The following is a 24,082-nucleotide window of genomic DNA, read 5'->3' as shown; positions in this document are numbered from 1 at the left end:
ATTTGTTGCTGATGGGAAACGATTCTCGTGAATCAAATTATTTGATTTCCATAGAAGACGAAAAAAAAAAGTAATAATTGTTGGATTTTTGCCTCCTCCCTAAGGCACCTCTGATACGTAGAATGCCGCAGACACATGACATAGCAGGAAACAGGTATAAGCGAATAGGCTACTCATAGATAATTCGGTTTTCGCACACCGTGCTTATGCCATTGCATCACCGGCCTGTCTGCTATATAGGTACTTACGCAATGCCGGCCTGCCACTGGCTTATCGTTCGCTGGTCTAGATTCTTTCTCAAAGCGGGTGAATAGCTTATTGGTGCGGTGCGGTTGTCTTGGCCCGTAGGCTCTCGGCCGGGGCTTACGGATAAATAGCCATTGGGGGGGACTCGTTCACCTGCCAGTATGACTCCGTCTCTTCACTATTGCGGTGCTATTGGCGGTGGTATGCTCCAACACGACGTCCGTCTTCGAAGTCCTAATAAAGTTAACTGAGTTCACGTGGCGCGGCTATTGTTAGGCCCGGGGCCTAAGAGAGAAGGGCTCGCGTCCTAATGAATGTAATAAATGCGAGGTACTAAATAGCTAAAATGAAGCCCTGCGGAACATTGATGATCTGATCGGCGTCGGTAGGTACAATACCTAGTGCTTGGTCGGATACATATAGCTCATACCGTAGTATATATATCTCTTACCATAGTATAGCTCATGTACTTAGTACACTATAGAGGTAGTGTAGTAGGACGGAGAAAATCCTCCACTGATAAATATGTACGTATTGCTATGTATTGTACTTCGTACATGGCGATTTATTTTCGACGATCCTCCAGGATTGTATGTACACCGTACAACAGCGGTGAGAAATCGAAGTAAGCGGAACGGGATTGATAACGCAATATGGGATGCCGCTGGGATGCCGCACTACCCCCATGTCTAGAGCTTGGGATCGGCCGCCAAAGTCGGATTTGGAGCACTGAGATATCTGAGATATCAGCCAGAAAGCGCTGAAACAGGCAGGCAGGTTTCTTGTGGCCTTGATGCTATTCGTCCTGATACATTCTCCCCTTTGTTTCTCCAGGTTCCAGACCCTCGAGGTGCATGTCTAATTCTGATGCGGAGAGGTGGTGCAATGCTGATCTGCATTCCACGGCACCAGGGCACGTATACTATGTACGGATCTACCTTGGCTTGCCCAGATACAGTAAATACTGTGTATCGCGACATTTTATGTCCCACCCTTGTGCAACTTCATTGAGTCCAAAAGCTATGGTAGAGAGGTATTTTATTTTGTAGAAGCTTGACGGAAGAAAAGAATTGTTTCAAACGAATAAATAACGAGCAATTTCACAAGTAATATAACAGTCATCCGAGCAGACGACCTGGACCTCGTGGGAACTCGGCAGTACAACATACGGAGAAGCATAATGACGTAGAAATGGTGTGATAAGAGGAGTTATAAAGAGACGCCAAGGGACGAAACTTCTATACACTAAAAAAAAAAACGACCCCCTCTGCCATTTTAGCGTGCGACGCGACGGTTGAAGAAAGTACATAGTAGACGTCGTGTGCCTATCACCACTGGATGACAAGATCAGGAGACTTGTGGACTGAGTTGTCAAATTTAGACACATGTACACATGTCATTATAGCATTGCCGACTTTGACGCGGGAACGAAGAGAAGAGGAAAAAAAGCGGCTCGGTTCAAAAACACCTGTAGCCTGTAGTCTATAGGGTTGGCCTTGTAACCCAGCTAATGCGCCCTATGCTGGCAGCTAGACGATCTTCTGTCATTTTTAGCGTTGGTTATCGTAACCCTCCCACCTTAAAGGTATGGCCTCTCTTGATGATTCTTTAGAGGTAGTGGATGTGTGAACCCGTGAAAGCAGCTATCGAATAGGTATTGTTATGTTCTATATTCGGTATCGCTAGTCAGCTAGACCCACGGATTTGGGCAGCACTGAGCACGATGATCTTTAAGTAAATGGTCGTCAACTATTGATTTGGTAATCTGGCAAACTCAGGCAGGTATGTAGGTAGGCAATACCTCTTGCCCCTACATACACTACAGGTAAGAGGTAGTGTATCGTACATAAGGTCGCGTGGATCCTGCCAGGGGCTAACTCCGTGAAGGGCTAGCACGCATAGTGATGACTGTAACATGTAGGAGGTATGGATTTATCAAACCATGGCCGATAAACTAAACATATTTCCTGATTTCGGCGAGGATTGCTCTGAGAAATGGAAAAAAAAAATCCAAGTTCGTACTCGAGTTGGTATGTTGGATGATATGGATATGCCGAATCGCATGTTTGATTATCCGAATACTAGGAACTGCTAGGATAACCCCTAGAGAAACTCGAAACCATCAAAATACTAATCTCAGCCTCACCGCGTCTGAGGTGCGACGGAGGACGCGGACGCATAGTACCTTGGCCGGCTAATGGACTCGAAAACCAGATTGAGCACCGAGTGACCGGTCCAGAATTTTCGAGCAATTAAAAAAACTCGACTAAGGACATTTACCACTCTAGCACTACTATGGTATCATGGGTAAGTAAAACCCCTGTCGAAGGTAACACGCTATAATGTGGCCTATGCAATAACTTTTAACGTATCAATATTAGTACATTAGATATCTCAATATCTGAACACATTAAGTAAAATCTGATAAGAGTATTATATTTTTGCTTATTTAAAGATTAATTTAATAGATATTTCATTTATAAAAGGTATATAAACGGTGGAGGTAGGATTTCTTATTCTTTTTAAGTCTTGAATGTATCTTTTGAAACCCCCGGTCATACGAGTCTTAATGTGGTGTAGTGGCTTATAGAGCCTTTTTGTGCGGTACTTCAAAGGGTGGTTTTACTTTGGCCTGGTACCATAGTATGTACCAAATGGGATTTTCGCGGTGGTATGGAGTAGAGTGGGATGATCTTTGTCGATTCTGGATGAGGGGAAAAGGGTCCAGAACAGACGAGAGAACAGACAAGCAGCAGCTTGTTCTGCAACTTGTCTGCCACTTATCCATACAAGGACTAGCGGCTGGCATGTCATTATTTCCAAAAAAGGGGGTCGCACGTGGCCTGTGCGCATGCTTGCTTTACTACTATACCTGTATGTTGTCTTCAAGTACCTACCTTACCTACCTAAGGCACTGACTATGACGTCTTTATGATGCACCATCTCGGGTCCGCGTCAATGTGCATACATCCATGATATGGTGCATACACTACGGTACGTACACATGTGTAAATTACGTACTTTTTTAGTACCTCGCAAGTCCTGTCCCACCTTATGGTCTATTTTTGTGTACCTAATTGTACGAAACTATTTCGGATGTATATGTTCACATACATGGACCTACCAAATCTGCCTTAAGCATGGTTGAACCCACGAACCTTGCAAACATCAGATGCGAGATGAGAGTCTGATAAAACCATTACAAACCGAAAGTTTCTTAAGCTACATATTACGGATGGCGAGTGGCATGTGCAAGTATTTTAAGAAAATTACTTAAAGGATGATGAAATGATTAATTAGGTGGACTTATTAAAAGAAAAAAAGAAAACAAGCTCTCTCTTATCTATATGAATATATATGGATAGGTTGAAATATTATGTTAGGTACCTATGTATATGTACCTTTCTTTTAAGCTAGTAAGTTGTAAGTACCACACCAAAAAGGAAAAAAAAAAAAAAAAAAGGTTTCACCGAGCCGTCAATTTAAGGGTCCTTCTGCTTATTCTTTCCACCTCCAAACTTTTGACCATTTCGTCATCAAGGCGGGAACCCTTTATTCTTTGCATTTCAATCACTTTTTCTCCAATCTTACATTACGTAGCCAACCGAATCTATAATGTGAGTGAGAGTGCCTCCCTACATAGTAGGTAACTAACATCTACCTCATAGTACATATTCATTATTATTATCTTACCTATAGAAAACATTCATGCGTAACAATTTAAAGTACAATTTTCCATCTCAATGGGGTCACCATCCTGTTCTCGTCCGAGCTATTTGTTTAGCATGGTATAAGAGTGGGAACAGGCTTTAAAGTAAGAAAGAAAAAAAAGTAGAAGAATAGGAACAAGTAACTTATGGATCATAGTACATCGTCCGTCTCCACGCTTTCAAGGCGCTGTGTCTCCCACCCCTTCGACCCTTGCCGCCGTCGTAAAGTAGCGCCATTGAATCGCAGATCATTACCTCAGGCGACATATTCTCTTGCCCTAATAGGATCCAGAAACTCCCGTAGTGTCGACCCTCAACAGACCCCCCCCCCCCCCCCGAAATCTACAGTCCTACCAGTTTTACCAGTTTTATCTGCTGTACAATAGGTACCTTGGTTCTTTTAAAAGTCTTAAGTACCTGCACGAGACAACCAGGTCAGTCGCCTTGCTCCAGTCAGGCAACCCGAGAGCGCCCCCATCTGTGTGTACACATCTATCAAGCCAGGGCAAAGCCTTTCCTTCTATTTCCCGTGCAACCAAAGTTGCGTCTACCTAGCACGTCCAAGTAGAGATCGCCGTGGTCCAGGCCTTATTGTCCCATTCCACACACACAACTCTCCTACACACACTGCACACACGCACACCACCACAGTTATTGACCGGGCCACACATTAAAAAAGCAAAAGAGGTCCCAAAGCCTGAAAGAGCGGCAAGAAAGGACCCTTTTTCTAACCGTCTCCTCCCCCACCCACCATCTTTTTTTCAAAAGTGTTTCTATTATCATCGTCACAGTCGAAAGAGCAGGACTCTATTCTGTCTCCGTCACCTCGTATCATTTTTTTATGAGTAATACGCCTTTACGTTTGAGGCTGTTACCACCATATTCGAACATTTTCTTTGCCTGTCTCACTCTTGAGGCGGCTTGTTTTTCCCACGCCTCAACCACGACGTAAGGAGGAAGCAGGAATTATACGTGCCACTAAAACTAGATTATTATCCTAGTGCCTCTTTTTTTATTAGAAAAAAGAAGAAAGGAAAAAGAAAAAGAACGTATATACATCTTTAAACAGGCTGTCGCTCGCCATGCCCAAATTATAAGGCAGGCGAATACTGAAATGGGAAGAAGACGAAGAGGCTGGAACGCTCAGAGACACGACGTCATACGTAAGATGAAAATGAAGATGGCTCCAGACTCGACGAAAAGCAACGACCGTTTAGCAGCCGGCCTTAGCAGCGCCGCAACCACTCACCATTACACCATGAAGACATCTACGAGACCGGCTCTTACATCGTCTCACTCTCATCACCCCCGCCTTTCTCAAGCCAATATGCAATCTTTCCGCGCCAATAATAAATCTACGACCCCCCTGGCATCACCTCGCATACCTCATTCCGTCGGTCAACCTTATCCTCCCAGTACAAAATTCCCCCCTATCGTTACAGATGTCCACGTCCGGCCGCCTAGTCCCAATTATTTCGGTCTCAACGTTGACCATTCGACTGCTGACGTTGTTAACTCGTCCGCCGCTCCTCCCGATCACTGGAGTCCGACGAGCTCGTCGATTAAGTCGTTTGGTACCGCAATACCGAAACAACTTCCCCTTGATGCCAACCCGGAATTCGAGGCTTTTAGACGCCAAGTCGATGCGAACCGCGCCAAGGGCTTCAATCTAGGTAGCGCCCACTTTGCGCCAGCCCCGTCGCCCATGTTCGTAAGACCCAGGCCGCCGCGTTTGTCGACCAATTATAGCGATACCGCCTCGGATTTATCCAGTACTAGGTCTCTTCACGGCAAGGCTGTCGATGGCGCAGGTGTTCGAATGGATGTTGATACGGATAGTCTACATGACTCTGCGTATGTATCATCGGATTCGAAGAGAAATTCAGATGTGTCGCTGAATCTTCCCTCATTTAGTAATATGCCTCGGTTCGAGTCGCCGGCTCGTGCCGACTCTCCTTTTGAGCCCTTACGAAGGGCGGCATTGTCCAAAATGGAAGATCGGCACCCGCGACTATCGTTGTCTATTTCTAATGAGAAGCTAGAGCGGACGATAGAGCCCGCGAAAGCTCGTGCTGAGACGCTGCCGCCGACACTTGAAAATGGACCCGGACTTATTCTACCAAGGCAGCTAAAAGAACTGCTTTCAAATGTACCCGAGAACGAGTTTCTTCTGCTGGATGTTCGTGTATCTTCCCATTATGCCCAATCGCGTATCCGCGGCGCATTGAATCTTTGTATTCCGACGACTCTGTTGAAGCGTGCTACATTCAATTTGCAGAAGCTACAGCAGACTCTCCAGACCGAAGAAGATCAACAGAAATTTGCGCAATGGTTAAATGCCAAGTATCTCATAGTATACGATGCCTCCTCGACAGAAAAACGGGATGCAACCTCAGCTATGAATATGTTCAAGAAGTTTACGACTGAAGGTTTCTCTGGGAATTCATATCTTCTAAGGGGAGGGTTCCATGCCTTTTCTGCCGAATATCCTTCGTTCATCGATCATCAGTCAGCTTCAGAAAGACCGGGAACCGCAATTACCTTACCGAATGGTGGACGACCAAGCTTTGCCCCTGTGATCGGTGGTGTAGCGCTTCCATCTAATGCTAATAACCCCAACCCGTTCTTTAGCAATATCCGGCAAAACATGGACCTAGCAGACGGAGTTGGGCAGATGGATATCTCTGTGCCGTCTAATTTAGATTCGAATACACTACCCCCTTGGCTCCAAGACGTAACCCGATCATCTGATCATGGTAAGAAAGCATCTGAAAGGTTTTTGAAAATCGAGCGCAGCGAACAATCACGTATGAAAGAAGCCTACGCGTCGTTCAATACGTCTGCGCCTCCAAGCCAAACTTCCGGACGTGTCTGCCTTTCAGGAGTAGAGCAGGGTGTTAAAAACCGGTATAAGGATATCCTTCCTTTTGAGCATGCTCGTGTCCGTTTGCCTAATCGGGCCCAAGGTGCTTGCGATTATATCAATGCCAGCCATGTTCAAGCCTCGCGTAGCCATAAGCGTTATATAGCCTCCCAGGGCCCTTTGCCGGCCACCTTCGATGTAAGTTTACTTCTTTTAAGGCTAATAAATGTCGTTCATAACTAACTATTTACCCCATAGGATTTCTGGTCCGTGATATGGGACCAAGACGTTCGTGTCATTGTCATGTTAACCGCAGAATCTGAAGGGGGTCAGCTAAAGTGTCATCCATATTGGCATGACAAGGAATTTGGACCTATCAAGCTCAAGTCTATCTCCGAGAAGAAGGTGTCGCTCGATATAGATAAATATCGGTCAAATCCCGGGCCTACGCCTGCAAACACCACAGTGGACCACGGACGACGACGCGCCGCTACCACGACAACGCTCGAGTCCGCACAGAACACGCAACAGCCTCAGGCACAGTCCGAGACCCCTTACGTTATTGTCCGGAAATTTGCATTGTCGCACGCTGCTCATCCGTTTTCTCCTATACGCGAAATTACCCAGCTTCAATATCTCCTGTGGCCCGATTTCGGTGCACCAGCGCAACCGTCGCACCTACTAGCTCTCGTTGAACTGGCCAATATCATGCAGCGTGCTTCGCTGCCTGTGGATGCGAGCTCTATTGCCGCGTCAGCCCCTGCTGAGCCTTCGGCGGCAATTAATTGGACTGACGAACCCGAGTCTGCTAATGCTAGGCCGATGCTTGTGCACTGCTCTGCCGGATGTGGTCGCACTGGGACCTTCTGTACTGTTGATACTGTCATAGACATGTTAAAGCGGCAGCGTCAAGTTGCGGCTAGTCGGGTAGATGAAGATGGAGACGTGAGCATGAATGAAGGATCACCTATCCGTCGCCGGACTAGCACTACCAACGGCTATAGGCCCAGACCGATCAAAGATGATACGAAGGGGTTAGAAACTGGTTGGCTCGAGGATTCAAATCTCGATCTGATAGAAGCTACCGTGGAAGATTTCAGAAGGCAACGACTGAGCATGGTCCAAAGCCTACGACAGTTCGTTCTCTGCTATGAGACGGTGGTAGAGTGGGTCTGGAGAGTTCACGAGAAGAGCAACAGTACGGCCGGTGGCAGGGGTCGCCCACGGAGTGAAACTATAAATGTGCGAAGATGAAGAGAAGGAAAAACAGTACCAAAAAAATACGTCTCGACAAAAATTTACAAAATCGAAAGGAAATAAGGCTCGGCCCATGAAACACTACATACGTTCGCATTTGCATCGATACGGCATTCTAATACGGTCGGAGGGTACATACCATCGGCTAGACGATCTAGTCTTAGGCAAGGAGTACACGGAGTTCAAGGAGGATTTAGTGCTTGCTTCTATGGGCGTTTCAAGGTCTACGGCATGGCATTATCGAATTTTATTATCATTATTATTATTTTCCTTCTAGCGAGGTGAAAGCATTGCACAAAGCGAGGGACGTAGAGAGCAGGGACCAGGAAAGAAAATAACCTACCTAAAATAAGCAAGCAAGCAAGCAAGAAAATTAAAAGAGGCAGATATGGATGGATGGGCTTATAAGAGTCCTTCTATCGAGAACAGCCACGTTCGACGGGGTTGGATATGTATAATAAATAAGAACGGGGATGGGGGAAGATAAGATGGTTGTTGTTAGTAGTCGTGGATGACCTTGACGATGGCCCTGCTTCTTCTGGACGGTTACCGCAAAACTATAATAGCGAGTATATATTGGTCTTGGTAGCTATAGATAGGTACATACTAGCTAATACGGAGCAGAGACAGGAAGAAACATGTCGATACACGTTACAGTTGAAACCGCTTTATGCCTTATATTATATATACCTACCTACTTCTTATCGTTGGCTTTTAATAATTCCATTTAATCATACCATATAATCATATACGAAGTAAACCGTCCCCATGAAATACCGTCTTACAGGAGGAAGTTCTCGTTATATTATTACTAGTGACTTTATCTAACCTAACTCAACCACGAAGAGTCACAGTTAAAATAGGGATCAGCCTTCTGGAGCTTTTAATACCTACTCCTAGTTACGTATTTTTCTACGTTCTTTATTGTCTTAGGTACTTACGCAACTAGACATTTGCCCATAAAAAAGGCAAGATAGAATAAGCTAAAGACCACTCTCAAGAGGTACGAAGAAATTAGTAGCTGCTGCAATAAGTGTAACTGACGCCTTGCCTTGCCTTGCCTTGCCTTGCATACCATATCATATCATATCGTCTGGGAAATAGCCAGAGAGGCCCTGCGTGATACGTGCATACATATTATAATGGGCTTCGCGTATTTCTTCTTTCTTACTTTCGTCTCTATGATTACTTATTGTACACTTTTACCAAAAGAAAAAAGAAAGATAGTAATCTTTTTGACTTTGGTTCCAAGGCCATCTTCCTACTCATCTTCATCTCTCGGTTCCATCCGCAGGCAGTAGAGGTTCGTAGTAAGTACCTAACCTAAGGTAAATTTGCGATGAGATGGAACAAATCGCGTAAGAACACGCCACGCCACGCCGTGCCCATTGCCCATTGCCCAAAGCTTATTTCCAGAATTTCTGGAGCGAAACCTCCTTGTCGTCGTGCTTGTTCAGGATCTTGGCCGTAGCCAGCTCGAAATCCTCCTGCGTGACGTGGACTCTCCGCTCGCGCAGGGCGTACATGCCGGCCTCCGTACACACGCCCTTCAGCTCGGCGCCGGAACACCCGTTCATCTTCTCGGCGATCTTGGTGAGGTTGATGCCTCTCGTCAGGTTCATCTTTCGGCTGTGGATGCGCAGGATGTCGGCGCGGGCCTCGACCGACGGCGGGGGGAACTCGATCTTTCGGTCGATGCGGCCGGGGCGGAGCAGGGCGGGGTCTAGGATGTCGAGCCGGTTCGTCGCCATGATGACTTTGATGTTCTTGGTCGGCTCGAACCCGTCCAGCTGGTTGAGGAGCTCCAACATGGTCCGCTGCACCTCCGAGTCGCCGCCCGAGGAGCCCTCCACTCGCGACGAACCGATCGAGTCGATCTCGTCCATGAATATGATCGAGGGGGCGTGCTCTCGGGCCATGACGAACAGCTCGCGAACCATACGGGAACCTTCACCGATATACTTCTGCACGAGTTCCGAGCCGGAGACTCGGATGAACTTGCAGTCTGTGTGGTGCGCGACGGCTCGGGCCAGCAAGGTCTTTCCCGTACCGGGAGGTCCGTACAGAAGCACACCTTTTGGCTGGGCGATGCCGAGGGACTCGAAGAGTTCGGGGTGCTTCAGCCCCAGCTCGATGACTTCCTTGATTTCCTTGATCTGTTGATCCAGACCACCGATCATATCGTAGGTGCTGTCGGGCACCTTCTCCACCATCATGAGGGAGACGAGGGGGTCGACGGAGGACGGGAGGATCTTCTCGAGCTTGTACGAGTCGGATAACAGGGTTACTCGCTTGCCCACCGTGAGCTTTGCGACGTCTACCGAGTCGGAGACGTCGACGACTATGAACGGGTTAGCTACCTCCTATACAGCACATCACATGGCTCGCAAAAGCTTGTTCGTGTCGTACCATATTTGCCTTCGGGGTGCACCTTCACTAACACTTTCTTCGTTCCCATCACCTTAACCACCTCTCCGACATACGACCCGGGCTGCTGCAGAAGACCCAGCTCTTCCCTTAGCAGCCGCACTCTGGAGTTGTAGTCATTCCGTTGGGCTTCGAGGCGTCGGAGAACAGCTTGGCCCTTAAGAATCTCGAGCTTCATCGCCTCGATCTTGTTGTGGTAGTAATTGTCGAGCGCCATGGTTGTTGGGGGCTCCTCGAGGAGGACTGAATGAAGATCGATGTGTGTGTGTGTGATGGTTCAAGCTGTAGGGGGATATTACGAAATGTATGTACAACGATGGGTGCTGGCTGCTACCTGAGAAAAGAATAAAATGTGATGTGATGTGGGTGCGGTTGTGGATGTGGATGGGTGATGACGATGAAGTAAGTTACCTAGCGATAGAGTTGGGATATGGGACCTGTTGAGGCTAAGGCTTGCGCCAATGGATGATGGCCTGGACCGGGGTCAGTTAAAAGCTTAGATCCGACGACAGAGGGCCGGGGCCGCAGGCAGTTGGCAGCCAACGCGTTCCGGAACTACGGCGAATCTAAAATGCCGACTTTCAGCGCAGCGGGCACCTGCAGGTGGATTGCACATTGCACAACCGTTTTTTATGCACCTGCTGCTTCTGCTTATCTACTTAATGTAATTACGTAAAACTCGGATGCGGCACAGAGCTGCATCGTGTAGCAAGGTGCAACTGCGACTGCGACTACAGCATATGCATTGATTTTTTCGAAGCCTGGCGAAAGCTCACATGCATCAATTACGTAGGTCTACTTCGAAGATCTTCCAGAACTTTTCACCGCAGGTATTTGCGGAATAAGTCGATTGGACCACGACCACGATCAATTCAAGTCATTGAGTTTAAAGCAATGCGATTACAGCAGCTATTGTTTTGTTTCCTGGTTAATTAGCTAAAAGCTCAGTAAGGAGAACAGATATTTTGGAGAATTTCACAGAGTTACCTATCATCTCTCTATTTTGCAGTTAGTGGGCTGTTGATAAAGCGGTTGTACCTCTATGTAATTTTTCGAATGTGTCCCACAGGCGCGGCTGCCGGGATGTGGTACCTATGTACATTACAAATACAGTACCAGGTACCTACCTAGGTATAGGATCAAAGAATGCAGCAGCAACCAATGGGCACCAATTTATTTAGGTACCTAATCTGTCCAATTTGTTTTTAGGAAGCAATAATACATACATAGTACACTTTCTTACGCCATAGCTGCCTTCCAAGCAAAGCCAAGCTTTGTCAACTGCAAAGTAATCAACAAGACCTTCCGCACGAAACGGCTTATGACAAGGGTTAAGGTACACACTTGAACATTGTCCACTCACACTGCAAATAAAAAATAAATCACGAGGCACGATCACGACTTAGGACTGGACTAACCTTTGAACCATGTGCTGCTATCATTTTATGTACCTACGATCTCGATAGCCTGATTAGCCTTGCTTTGTGTATGGCACAAAGTCTGACCAACGGATTGTGAGCAGTCGTAAGCTGGTTTTCGACGGCTTCATCTTACCTATCACTCACCTATTGTTGTTATTACTTCTATTGCTTTTGCCTCAGCTTAAAACTCCTAACCTACCTAACCTAGGTAGTATCTCCGCAATCTGGAATCGCCCACAACTCGCAAGACATGCCGCAGTAACGGACATGACGCTAGACCTGCAAGCCAAAGTCATACAATACATTCCCATCGGGTCCCCACAGACATCATCCGGGTTCCATCCTTCTTCGTCTTTAGTCTTTTGTCAAATTAAACCTGAATCGCATACTCGTCTCCCTAACTTCACTTAACCTTTGTCTCCAAAGTCTTGCGAGTTATTTCATATGCTCCCTAGCTAGGGTAGTTTAACTAGAGAGCCCTCTTCGTTGGCGGCGAAGATATCCAATACTCTCTCTCTCTTTTTGTTTTTTAATCCGCGATGGATTCCCATTCGCAGGATGATAGTAGCTCTGTTGCTCCACCCTCGCCTACAGATTCGCGACAGCAATCTATTCGACGCGATTCTAGAGATAATACGCTCCCTGAAAGTTACCAATCCACAGAGACTGTGCGAAGAAGAATAGACCAGTCCTATGGTATGTCGCCGTTGTTTAACTAATACCCTTCCGTCCACATAACCTATGCCCTAAACTCTATTCTGACTCCAGCGGGGGATCGATCGCTTGTCACGTCAATTCCCCATCAGAAAGAAGCTAAGCTTACTCGAAATTCCGATCTAGGCACTCTTCAAACACCACCGCCGCCTATCAGCGGTGGCACTCCGTTTCTAGGAGAATCCACAGCTCACGAGCGAGCACACTCGAGATCCGCCACACAACAGCCCCGTTCTCCTTTAATAGGCGCAGACCATGGCCGGCAGCGGCCTAGAAAGCCTGCTATGCCCCGCAGAGCCTCTTCCAATGCCATAGCTCCTCATCGCGGTGAAATCTTCTCTACGGACGACGACGTCAACGAGGTGGAAAACGATGCTGCTGAGCGACAGCAGACTTTCTCTCCCCTTCCGGCATATAACAATGAGCAGACAAGGCAGCCTTCTACCTTACGACGACGAACCATGGCCCCGCCAGCCCTATCCCGAGTACATTCGATCCGCAGCGCCGGTCCCGAAGAGGAGGACATTGATGAGTTACTAGAAGAGGAGGAGGAGGAGGAGAGACGCTTGTTGGCATCACAACCACACGAGGAGGGCACGCTGCAAGATGACACTTCTGATTCCGGTCACAATGATGACGATGATGGTATCAGCGAAGCTGAAAGCTTCACCTTGAAGGACCGCCAGCAGGCTATCAACGAGACACATCCTTTTGGTATCAGGATTTGGAAGCCTGCGTTATACAAGAAAAACCGATCGGTTCAAAAGACTGCCGAGGGTGACATACACTCTTCTCCTGGTGGCCGGGTTAGTAGATGGTTGCTATTCTTCAATCTCATATGGACATTAGCCTTCGGCTGGTGGATGGCTCTGTTTGCTGCTCTGGGCGCTATAGCTTGCTTTATCTTCGCGGCAGCTCCTAGCGGCGGAGAATACGGCCGCGTGTTGTGGGGTTTAGCTGGCTATCTCTTTTATCCCTTTGGAAAATTTGTGCGACTCGAGCAGGACGAAGCATATCTTGATGAAGACGAGGGAGAGGGCCGAAGTATCAGCGAGTACGAGCAATGGCAAAGCGGCGACTTGGAATACGGACGATTGTTCTTTGGCCCTGAACGGAGCCGCTCTATCATAGGCCGATCAAGAAGAAGCATCGACTCTGACCCTAGCGAGACAGATAGCCTCCTTCCCCGCTCAGGGCGTCAGGAACATTCGAGCGACCCAGGACGACGCCTGAAGAGGCGGTTATTTGGGCGCGGACAATGGAATATTGGCCGTGTTATCTTCTTCGTTTTCTTTTGGGGCCTCATCACACCTTCCCTGCTTATTGTCTCAGCCATCTGTTGGTTCTTGGTCTTTTGGATTCCGATGGGTAAAGTCACAAACCTCCTCTTCGATCACCTTAGAAGACACCCGTTAGCCTTGTCTTTCGAGTCCGATAGCAGCATCGCTAGGACATCCGATGGCCCGCACTCCTCCATCCTACTTTGCACATATCGAGCAGTAGGCTATAAATATTGGAAGTACACTGTCGACGGCACGAACATATTTTTTATCAACCTCATGGCCGTCGTCATGTTTGTGATCTTCGATTGGCTCGTATTGTATTCTGTCCTGGGGCTTGAGAATTTCCTGACATCTCCGGGCTTTCTATTCGTAGCCGGCTTGTTCTCTATCATTCCTTTGGCTTACTTTATAGGCCAGGCTGTTGCGTCTATATCCGCCCAGTCCTCCATGGGCCTTGGTGCTGCAACCAATGCCTTCTTCTCGACGATTGTTGAAGTCTTCCTCTACTGTGTCGCGCTTAAGGATGGCAAAGGCCAGATAGTCGAGGGTAGCATCATTGGGAGTATATTTGTTGGTATTCTCTTTTTGCCCGGGTTATCTATGTGCTTCGGTGCTATCAAACGCAAGACTCAGAGGTTCAACGCCAGGTCTGCGGGTGTTACGTCTACCATGTTAATCTTTGCCACGGTTGCTGCATTTGGGCCAACCCTTTTCTACCAAATATATGGTACACACGAACTCCGATGCCAGAGCTGCACTGATTTTATAGGGTCCGAAGAACGCGATTGCCGTCGGTGCTACTACTCACAAGTACCAGCTCTTGACGATCGATTTTACGTCGAAGCTGTCCGTCCCTTCTGCTATGTCGCCGCCATATGTCTTTTCTTGTCATATGTCATTGGTTTATGGTTCACGCTTAGGACCCATGCTGCTGTCATTTGGAATAGCGAAATTGACGAGAAGAAACAAGATGAAGCTCAGCAACAACAACAGCAACAGCAGCAGCAGCATACTGCTCGTCTATCTGAAGCACGTAATATCGGTGAATCGACCAGTGCAGATATTCGGGACAGCAACTTATACAAGCGTATCCTCGTGCAGTCCTTGAAACATGTCGGCTTGTCGAGCGGAGAAGAGAATCGCAATTCGCGTCACCCGTCAGAAGGATTTCCGACAAACGGAGGCATCCCAACACCACATATGGTTCCACCAAGGGGAAATACTGATGCCACGGACAACATTCGTTCGAATGTTCATATTCCTGGCTTTTCCGATGCAGAAAACAGCGAACTAGTCCGCAGTGTTACCGAAGTAGCTGCAACAGCAGCCGCTATCGCAGCCCGTGACGCTCGAGGGTCACGTCGTATTCCTACCCAACCGTCAAATGCCGGAGCCAGTACACCGGCAACGCGTCCTACACCTATCCGATCTGCTACGTTTCCCGAACCTGATGAGGCAGGTGAACATGACCAGGGTTCCCACGGAGGTCACGATGCCCCGAACTGGAGTCGAACGAAGAGTTCGATTATTTTAATGGGTTCCACCATCCTTTATGCAATTGTCGCCGAGATCCTAGTCGACACAGTGGACGTGGTGTTGGACAACTATGCAATCGATCCGAAATTCCTAGGTATTACTTTGTTTGCTCTGGTACCCAATACCACCGAATTTTTGGTAAGCACTACTACCCCCCGTCACATTTGTTACATACGTATCTTTTGAGCTAACCGTTGCTGTTTCATTAAGAATGCTATCTCTTTCGCCATGAACGGAAATATTGCATTGTCCATGGAAATTGGTTCCGCGTACGCCTTACAAGTTTGTCTTCTTCAGATCCCGGCGTTAGTTTTCTTCTCTGCAGCCTACCCTCTTCAGCCGGTTGGCGACCAAGATCCTACGCATTGGAAATTTACTCTACTGTTTCCACAGTGGGATATGGTGACGGTCATCCTCTGCGTGTTCCTTCTGAGCTATATGTACGGCGAAGGAAAGAGCAACTATTTCAAAGGTAGCATTTTGATCCTAACGTATTTGGTGGTTATAATCGGCTTCTTCTTCGCTGGTTATACGGATAGTCAGATGGGCGAGATGGGCGGAAGCCGATTCGACACTCTTGGTCCGGATGGTGTTTGGAAGAGTTATAAGACGATTGGACGAGGAACCGGTGGGCGAGCGTATGAGGCCGGTATTGATTTTTGAGGGCTGGTCGCACGATGCATACGTCACGTTTGAGCTGGGTTAAGTATTTCTTGTGCCGTGCGCTTCAAGTTATAGAATGTTGCGGCTTCTAATTAATCATGATATCCCTACTACTTTTTTATATTCTCTGTACAATTGGCGGCGGTGCATGGTTAGGACGCTATTAGAGTACAGCTACTCTTAGCGGCCTTTAAGCTCGGGCAGTTTGTGGAGGCTCTCCTTTGAGGGAATATGTTCTAGTTGGTCTCTAGGCATCAAGGCACGGCTCGGTGGATTCTACAAGCATCCTTAATAGAACCTATATCAAGAATTGCTTAGATCAGTTAGATGTATATATATATGTGTGTTGGAATGTTAAGATATAAAAATCTATAAGCGTAACTAAATCTATGCTTTTATTAGTACGTACGTACCTACCTACTTTGTCATCGTCCGGTTAATGGTTTACGCCAATATGAAATCACTACATGCTATGTTAGTTTACGGGGAAGAATACCTGCCATGACTTTTGTTAGGAGGGACGATTTAAGACGTGAGAAGGTCATCGCTAATTCGACGTTGGCCTTGTATATGCCAAAGCTGCTACTTCTTGCCTCGGTCAAGGAGCCGTGTAGACCTCTCTTTCCCGGTCAGCTACTTACTTACTTACTTGATCGAATATGGCTATTATAGGTGCCTTGGTGGATGCTTGTAAATAATGGTCCTGATTTATTATTACAGTGGATGAAAGGAAGATGTATCTGACGTTGAGTTAGTTGACTTTTGGCTGCTATGCTATGCTATACTTGCGTTAACTAGGGACGGTGTAGATAGATATATATCTAATCGGGAAGAGTGGAGGGGATCGGATGGTGGTGAGATCGAGGTCAAGGTCAAGGTCAAGTCAAGTCAAGTAATAGAAAAAAAAAAAAAAAAAAAAAAAAAAAAAAAAAAAAAAAACCGACGAAGGAAAATATGAAGCATAGAAAGCCGTGAGGTAAGATCGGTGGATATTGGTCGAGTACCTACTGGAAGATAGGTGCATAGTTACATTGAAAATTGTAGAGGATAAGGTATCTTATGTAGCAATAACCGAGAAGGCGCTCAATACGATAGATATACACCGAGCACATCGTGAAACTAATTTCAAGTAGTTGGTTGAATACTCGGAATTGGAGATCATTCGAAATAACGGGAAATTTACCTTGGATATTTTGTAACCTGCTCTGCTTGTAGATGTGCACATGTTTGGCCGTGATGCGTGGGTGTACAAGTGTCCGACGGGCCACGATGCGTTGGGAATGGTCATACGCCAATGGATGCTAGAAATATACTATGTAAGATATTGGAGATCTAGTTAAAATAATTGATATAGAAACTATTACACACCTATGTACTTCGTATATATATATGTGTAATTATTATGGCCAAACTTGGCTGCAAGTCGAGAGAGCGAACATGGAAATCAATAGCCAAAGTTCGTCCTAGTATCAAGATCATGGATGCATTGCACAGGAGAGAAAACTTTTTTTTATAACTATCTGACTTGGGGAATTGGGATAATTTCTACTCTGGAAACAGGCATAAAAACAAACTGGCAAGAGTACATGTAATTCGGTAAGTTGCCTTATGTACCATTACAGCAAACGGGCAGATGACCGGTCCAAATACGCATTGTAACAGGGCTAGAACTATACGAGAAAAGATGTGCGCACTCTTGTAAGAGTGAAAATATTATACTAGAAATGCAAGATGACATCGTGTATGCAACTAAATTGGTAGATCTGCATAAAGCTTCATAACCAGCAAGTCCACAAGTAGATCAAGACTTAAACATCAACTGCGACAACAAGGCGAACTACATGATACGAACACCAAGTCCAATACACCACACGCAAGGTCGAACAGACGCAAAACTAGGTTACAAACGGATAGTAAGGTTCTTCTTCACTTTGCGCGTCAAGCACACAAGAGCAATGAAAAAATAAGCCTGTCAGACGTCCACCATCGCCCACCCCGGACACGCGCCCGAAGGCAAGACCGTGACGATCGGGGTTGAGATCATTACCACTCTCTATACAGCACCCTCTTGCGAGAGGCCGCCACCCTTGCGGGCAGAGCGAGAGTAAAGAGCAGGGAGGCGCAAAGGCCTCGGTGCTCCCGTATGAATTTTCACTCTAGGGCGACGGGGATATCATTCATCAACCAGGGTGGGATCTGTGGCTCCTGTAGGGAACACAGAGTAGGACGAATACTATAGAAATGATTCTCTGAAGTACTGTATCGCGAAAGACAGGTTAGTTTGCGGTGCTCAGAAGTTGCTGGTATGGGGGAGGGGTGAGACTGACTTGTCGACATGAAGAAGAAAGGAAAAAAGTTCGAATGGACGGGAGGAGAGCCAGGTATTTATACACTTTGGGCCGGGGCCTGCACGCGGTTGCAATCAGCCCCTGCCTGCAAATTTTTTTGTGGTGGGGCAGATCAAACGCGCTTGCCAGTACGTACCCACCTGCAAAGACAATATGAGCCAATCAAAAAATCTTTAACATTCACTAAGTACCGCAACTCCGTAGGCTAGAGTTACCAACCACCCAGAAAAAAAGAAAAGAAAAGTTTTTTACGCTAAAAACATTACTTTACGGCCAATGGAGGAATCTAGACCAGGCACAAGCGCTTTCCGTTACTATGTACGCCGTGAGTCACGGAAAGATTAACACAAATCTCGCCCGTAGCTGCTTAGTGTACGTAGGAAGTACGAAGCCGAAGGGCTAGATGCACCCGAAAATACTGTGTCGGTTTACGTAATTACGCCGCGCGAATTTTTACAGCTGGAGAAATTGTAGTGCGATGGAAAAGGTGTAGCCAATAGAATAATTGTTTTATTTTTTTAATATTTTTTTTTTTGTTATTGGAAAGTTTGCTGAATTAAATTGATACCTATTGCATAGTACTTTTGGGTTTTCGGCGAGGCTGAAAAGCCGGTGATTGCCGCACTGGCTGCGGAGAGTGGGCCCTTCCTTAATTGTTTGCCCAATCAAAAAAAGAGAAAAAAAACTAACAAACTCGATCTACGGAGTCGCATCTGAAATTCCGTTTTAGGCATAGCGTAGTTTTCCGAAAATGATTCTGTGCAGGCCTCTCGCGCCCCAGCGAAAATCTATAAATACCTGGCTCCCCCTCCCGCTCTCTTTCGAAACTTTCTCTTCTCCTTTTCTTCTTTAGCTCTCTTTGCCTTTTGGCTTAGATCAAGTGTAGTATCTGTTCTTTTCAGTTTAATCTCTGAAAGAGTCCTACTTGGACTCAATCGTGATTATTCTTATTTTTGCACCCGCGGGAGCGCATCCGCTGGGCTTGCCCATGATCGCTCCCACCGTGTCCCTGGTATTACACTGCCTCCAGGTGACGCGAACCTCTCGTTTTTCGTTGCAATCTTTGGCTGGTCTAGAGATGTGAGGAAGAATGCTTTTGGTCTTGGTTTAATTGTGGAATATTGGGGTTGCTGACCTTCGGGGTAGCATAGATAGGGGTGGTGTGTTTTGATGAGGCTGTATTATGTGTACATATTAAGATGTACGATATCGTTTTTGGAGGTGATGCTTAGGTCCAGTCCTTCTACGATGATGTTGCCAGTCATATTTAAACGTAGCAATAAATAATCACGATATAGCCAGTTGAATTCCAGAAATGAGATTGAATCCTGTATTGTGCTATCGTAAACATTTCTACCACAACAATATCTACGTAACTGGTCGTGTCAACCCTTCGTTCCCAAGCAGTCACTCGTCCCCAGTAATCTACCTATCTCCGTCTATCTTTCTGGATGCCTTGACACTAGCGACTCTATCTAGTTATCTAATAGAAAGCCCACTGCAAATGCGAATCATCGTCGGAGTTTTTGGCGTAGGTACCAAATGCAATGTCATCGAAACCCTCCCGCGCTTTCCTAAACTCTCTGGCCAATATGATAAGACTGATACTAATAGACGAGCAATAAGGCGATGTATTCCTTTTTTTTTTTTTAGAAGAAGAAAAAAAGCTACGCATATGATCAGGGAGTCCCATCAAGTAATCTGGTGATATTGCTATGGGATAAGAAACACGACCACGACTTCGTAAATCCGTATTTACCTAGATATGTAATACAAAAACAACAGTGCCTCTTATTGACACCTATATACCTGTTGCACTACATTCTTACCGATAGTTCTACGACAAGGAGCCTCTCTATGATCCCTCTCTAGTTGATATTCTATTCTAATTACCCCTTTCCCCCTACACATACTAAAGTCGAGGACTGCTAGAACGAGAGATAGAGGAGTGCAGGTAGTAAAGTACAACAATACATAGCGATTTTGTTAGAAAAAATCAATGTTTTTGCATGATATGCTTACCTACCTACCTAGGTTGGGTACCTATATATGCTGTCAGTTCAAGCCATTATTATGTAGTATGTAGCTATCTAGTCGGTGCTGGAAAACTGCGGCGATGGATGAAGTGCTAAAATAGATTAACCTAAATATAAAAGTAAGAAATATATCCAAGTTGTTTCAGCGGCACTAAGAGTCGAATCCAAATGGGTCATTAGCACCTTACAGCACATACATACATACACACACACGGCGGGGATACACTCAAATCCGATCGTAAGAATACAAAGCCAAGTATATAATCATCGCATAGATCAATCCTCTTTACAGGTACCTAAACTTCCGAGATTCCCCATATGGAGGTTAGGAATACTCGTACGGAGATATTTACCAAATCGCGACAATCTATCAACAATATGAATAAAGCATTGTAACAATCTGCCATGATTTGGTTCACACTTGCGTAAAGGCTACAACAACAGTATGGGTTGATTGATAGATCTACAGCTACTGATTTGCATAATACAAGTTTACTCATACACTCGCTCACTCTCAACACTCTGACCGGAACCCTCTCCTTGATGCTAATTAACCCCTAAACTCGGCTAAGCTGTCATCCTCCTCTAGTAACGTTTTAAAAGAAAACGGAGTGAACATGTAACCCGCGAACTCGGCGTACTTGGATTGCGCTTCGACCCATTGCAGACGGAGAGAGTGTAACTACGAGGGAGTTAGCCGATGTGTATCTTGCGAGGTAGGGTAAATGGGTGGGTTGGGAAGATGCTTACCATAGCGCTACAGCCTTCCATGCAAATGAGAATGGCGCAGGAAAGGATAAACCACAAATAGAAACCGACAACGATCATGAAAACACCGAGGGGACCCGTCATGGTAAGAGTCGGGCCGAGAGTCATGTCCCACAGCACGAGACTTAGCTGCTGGTGAGCGAGTGACAGCGCCCAGAGACGTAGATAAGAAGCAGTGTGGGAGACACAGTTCAAGCAGAATTCTATGGACGTACGTTAGTGTGTATGTTCGCAACATCAAGTATAATGGAAACTTACCAATGGTGTGGATGACCTGATGGATCATGATCTCGCTGAAGTCAAACTCTTCATGACCCTCCTCGTCATCGTCATGCGCGATCATAGCGGCGCCTTCGCCGTCATCAGTCTCCATACTATGACGACCATTGCCGTTGCTCTGCAAGTGCCCGTCATCCTCATCTTCATCAAGCGCCGACACTCTAGACTGTTCGTTGATACCGCGATAGCCCTGGGCACGAGCACGGTTGTGCTCCCATCGGAGGTATAATGGCTTTAGAAGTAATAGTATGGGGACCTGGATGAAGGCAAGGAGCAATAGCGCAACTTGTACTACTTTTTGTCCTGGGTACAACGAAACATCCAATGTGCCGGGCTGCAAGAACATATAAATCAACATGTTGAGAAGTCCGGGAGGCTGCTCTCCGATCGCAAACCAATCCACGGACCACTTGTACACGATGCAAATAACAAGATAACCAAAGATGGACTGGAAAAATATCATTCCCGGTAAGAAGTTGCCCCAGATGTCAATAGGCCTCTTGAAGTATCTCGCGTTGAAGTAGGATAGGCAGAGAGAGTATGTCATGTGTGCCCATCCGAGAATAATAGACATCTTCATCTTGTAACTGTTGCTGAACAACAATTCATTATCGGCACCGTGCCAAAACCAATCGACACCAAAAGGATATCTATAGTCGCCCTTAAGTTTACCCACAAGAGGTTGACCCTGTTGCCATCCCTCAGGAACATCCCATTCCCAAGCACTGTCGAAGAAAGTGAAGGCCTTGGAGAAGACATCGTTGTAGATGAGACCGGTGTATAAAGAGAATACAGACATGACCAGGGCGATGTATCGACCGTAGTAAATCATAGCGAAGAGCTCGAACTTGACTTTCTTCAAGGGCTTCTCCCAGTATATCATAGCCAAGGAAGCAGAGAGCATGATGGCGGCGTGACCAAAATCTCCAAACATGACGGCAAACAGGAAAGGGAAAGTAACGATAGCAGGCAAAGCAGGATTGACCTCTTTGTAGGTCGCCGTACCGTAGGCGTTAATGATAGTCTGGAAGGCTTCTGTGAACTTATTGGTTTTCAAGTAGGTAGGAGGAGTCTTGTTTGTCTTGATCTCATTGATAATGGACGGAACAGACAGGCCTGCTCGATTGGTTACATCTTGAAGCGTGGTGCGAATGAGAGGCAGGTCATTGGTAGGACACCAGCCTTCCGCAATAAGAGTTCGTCTCTGTCGGTCAAACGAAAAGAGATTGAGCGTTTCGTAGGTGGCTTTCTCCTTCGTAATGAGAATCATCCAAGCTGAGAGAGACTGGGCAATCTGGGTGAGCTCGGCTTCGAGGGTCTGCTGGGTATTGTGCAAGACGTTCCGGACATCGTTGAGACGGGCATTGACCTCATGCATCTGGTCTCGACGAAGGTCCGCGTTTTCGTCGACGCTGTATATATCAGCCCCCATAGATTCGGAAATCTTCCGAATCTTGGCCAAGATTTCCTTGCCGTGCGCAAAGATCACGAAGACGTTCTTGTTGATAGCCTCGTTGTTGCTTGGATCAATAAGAGGTTCGGGAATCTCGGACTGATTCATGTATAAGTTGCCACGAAGTGTCCTCCAGAGAATACGTTCGAAAGCAGCTACTCTGTCGCGGTTTATGACACCAGCAACGAAGCCTATGTTCATACCAGAAAAGGAACGCTCAGCATCCCCAGCCTGGTGTTGCTCCACGTCTTGGAGTAAAGGAGCGTCGTCGTCCTCGGTCGAAGCTCGAATCTCATCGACGTTACCGTGAGCTCGGTCGAAGAAGCCACCGGCCTCGCGAAGTACCCATCGCCATTCGGTCAGCTCGACCTCGCGCTTCTTCAGTGTTTCGTAGCTGTCGTTGAGTTGGAAGATACGCTGTTCTAGGCTTTGAGTTCGCTCGGAGAGTTCATCGATCTCGATAGTAGTAGGAGGGGCTAGCGTCTCGACATCAAGGTCTAATTTTTGCAGAGGGATGTTCGCCTTTTCCATCTGGGTATGGAAGTAGCCTGAGGCGGTGTTAGACCAATCAACGCGACTCGCGACGACCAAAGTTGTTCATGGACTTACGAAGCTGGCGCTCAACGTTGTCGAGCCTTCTAATTTCTTGAGTGAAAGTTCGTTGAAATGCGTTAATATTGCCGTTGAGCTAGATAGATATTAGTGTTGTTCGATGCGTAGAAGACACGTACAAATCAGCATCGGGGTTTAGCAAGAGAGGGCAACATACATCTCGGAATTGGACCAGTCCAAGTTCGCCCAACGCATTAACACATTCTCGGCCTATTTCATTCGATATGTATAATTGCACCATGCTCATGTCCGCAGAGCGGAACATGGACTGCTTTGAAGGAGCCATTGTTGATGGACTGCGCTCCAAAGTCAATGGTGACGACGGAATACGGAATGCGAACTTGGAAGAAGGTAAGCTTTGAATTAAACGTCGCACCCTTTGCAGCTTTTGCAGGGGGGGGCCGCGGTTCTAATTTGGGACATGTGGCTTGAGGTCACGAGGCGTATATGTATTGTGTGGCTTATC

The 24,082-nt window shown here is 46.6% G+C and overlaps 4 protein-coding genes across 4 annotated transcripts; 2 read left to right on the top strand and 2 right to left on the bottom strand.

Annotated features, from left to right (window-relative positions):
* Positions 1–5,214: 5,214 nt before the first annotated feature.
* Positions 5,215–8,073, top strand: F4812DRAFT_449768 (uncharacterized protein; the record flags this gene model as incomplete). The annotated part of the gene is made up of 2 exons (XM_047936010.1): positions 5,215–7,017; positions 7,078–8,073. 2 exons carry the CDS (start codon positions 5,215–5,217, stop codon positions 8,071–8,073), a joined length of 2,799 nt encoding a protein of 932 aa, XP_047794277.1.
* Positions 8,074–9,429: 1,356 nt separating this feature from the next.
* Positions 9,430–10,859, bottom strand: F4812DRAFT_200519 (26S proteasome subunit P45 family protein). The gene is made up of 2 exons (XM_047930225.1): positions 10,486–10,859; positions 9,430–10,417 (listed from the first exon to the last, which is right to left on the bottom strand). The coding sequence occupies exons 1-2, from the start codon at positions 10,718–10,720 to the stop codon at positions 9,483–9,485; spliced, it is 1,170 nt and encodes a 389-aa protein (XP_047794276.1). The 5' UTR covers positions 10,721–10,859; the 3' UTR covers positions 9,430–9,482.
* Positions 10,860–12,157: 1,298 nt separating this feature from the next.
* Positions 12,158–16,650, top strand: F4812DRAFT_200498 (Sodium/calcium exchanger protein-domain-containing protein). Its single transcript, XM_047930224.1, has 3 exons — positions 12,158–12,620; positions 12,765–15,595; positions 15,668–16,650. The coding sequence occupies exons 1-3, from the start codon at positions 12,464–12,466 to the stop codon at positions 16,118–16,120; spliced, it is 3,441 nt and encodes a 1,146-aa protein (XP_047794275.1). The 5' UTR covers positions 12,158–12,463; the 3' UTR covers positions 16,121–16,650.
* Positions 16,651–20,896: 4,246 nt separating this feature from the next.
* F4812DRAFT_416185 (V0/A0 complex, 116-kDa subunit of ATPase) lies at positions 20,897–23,985 on the bottom strand. The gene is made up of 5 exons (XM_047933041.1): positions 23,774–23,985; positions 23,614–23,692; positions 21,531–23,552; positions 21,255–21,475; positions 20,897–21,186 (listed from the first exon to the last, which is right to left on the bottom strand). The coding sequence occupies exons 1-5, from the start codon at positions 23,900–23,902 to the stop codon at positions 21,055–21,057; spliced, it is 2,583 nt and encodes an 860-aa protein (XP_047794274.1). The 5' UTR covers positions 23,903–23,985; the 3' UTR covers positions 20,897–21,054.
* Between the last annotated feature and the right edge of the window lie 97 nt (positions 23,986–24,082).

This window comes from Daldinia caldariorum, assembly GCF_022478825.1.
Source record: "Daldinia caldariorum strain CBS 122874 unplaced genomic scaffold F4812scaffold_2, whole genome shotgun sequence".
NCBI lineage: Eukaryota > Fungi > Ascomycota > Sordariomycetes > Xylariales > Hypoxylaceae > Daldinia > Daldinia caldariorum.
The sequence above is the reverse complement of the archived record's forward strand: the minus strand, read 5'-3'. Positions and strand labels throughout refer to the sequence as shown.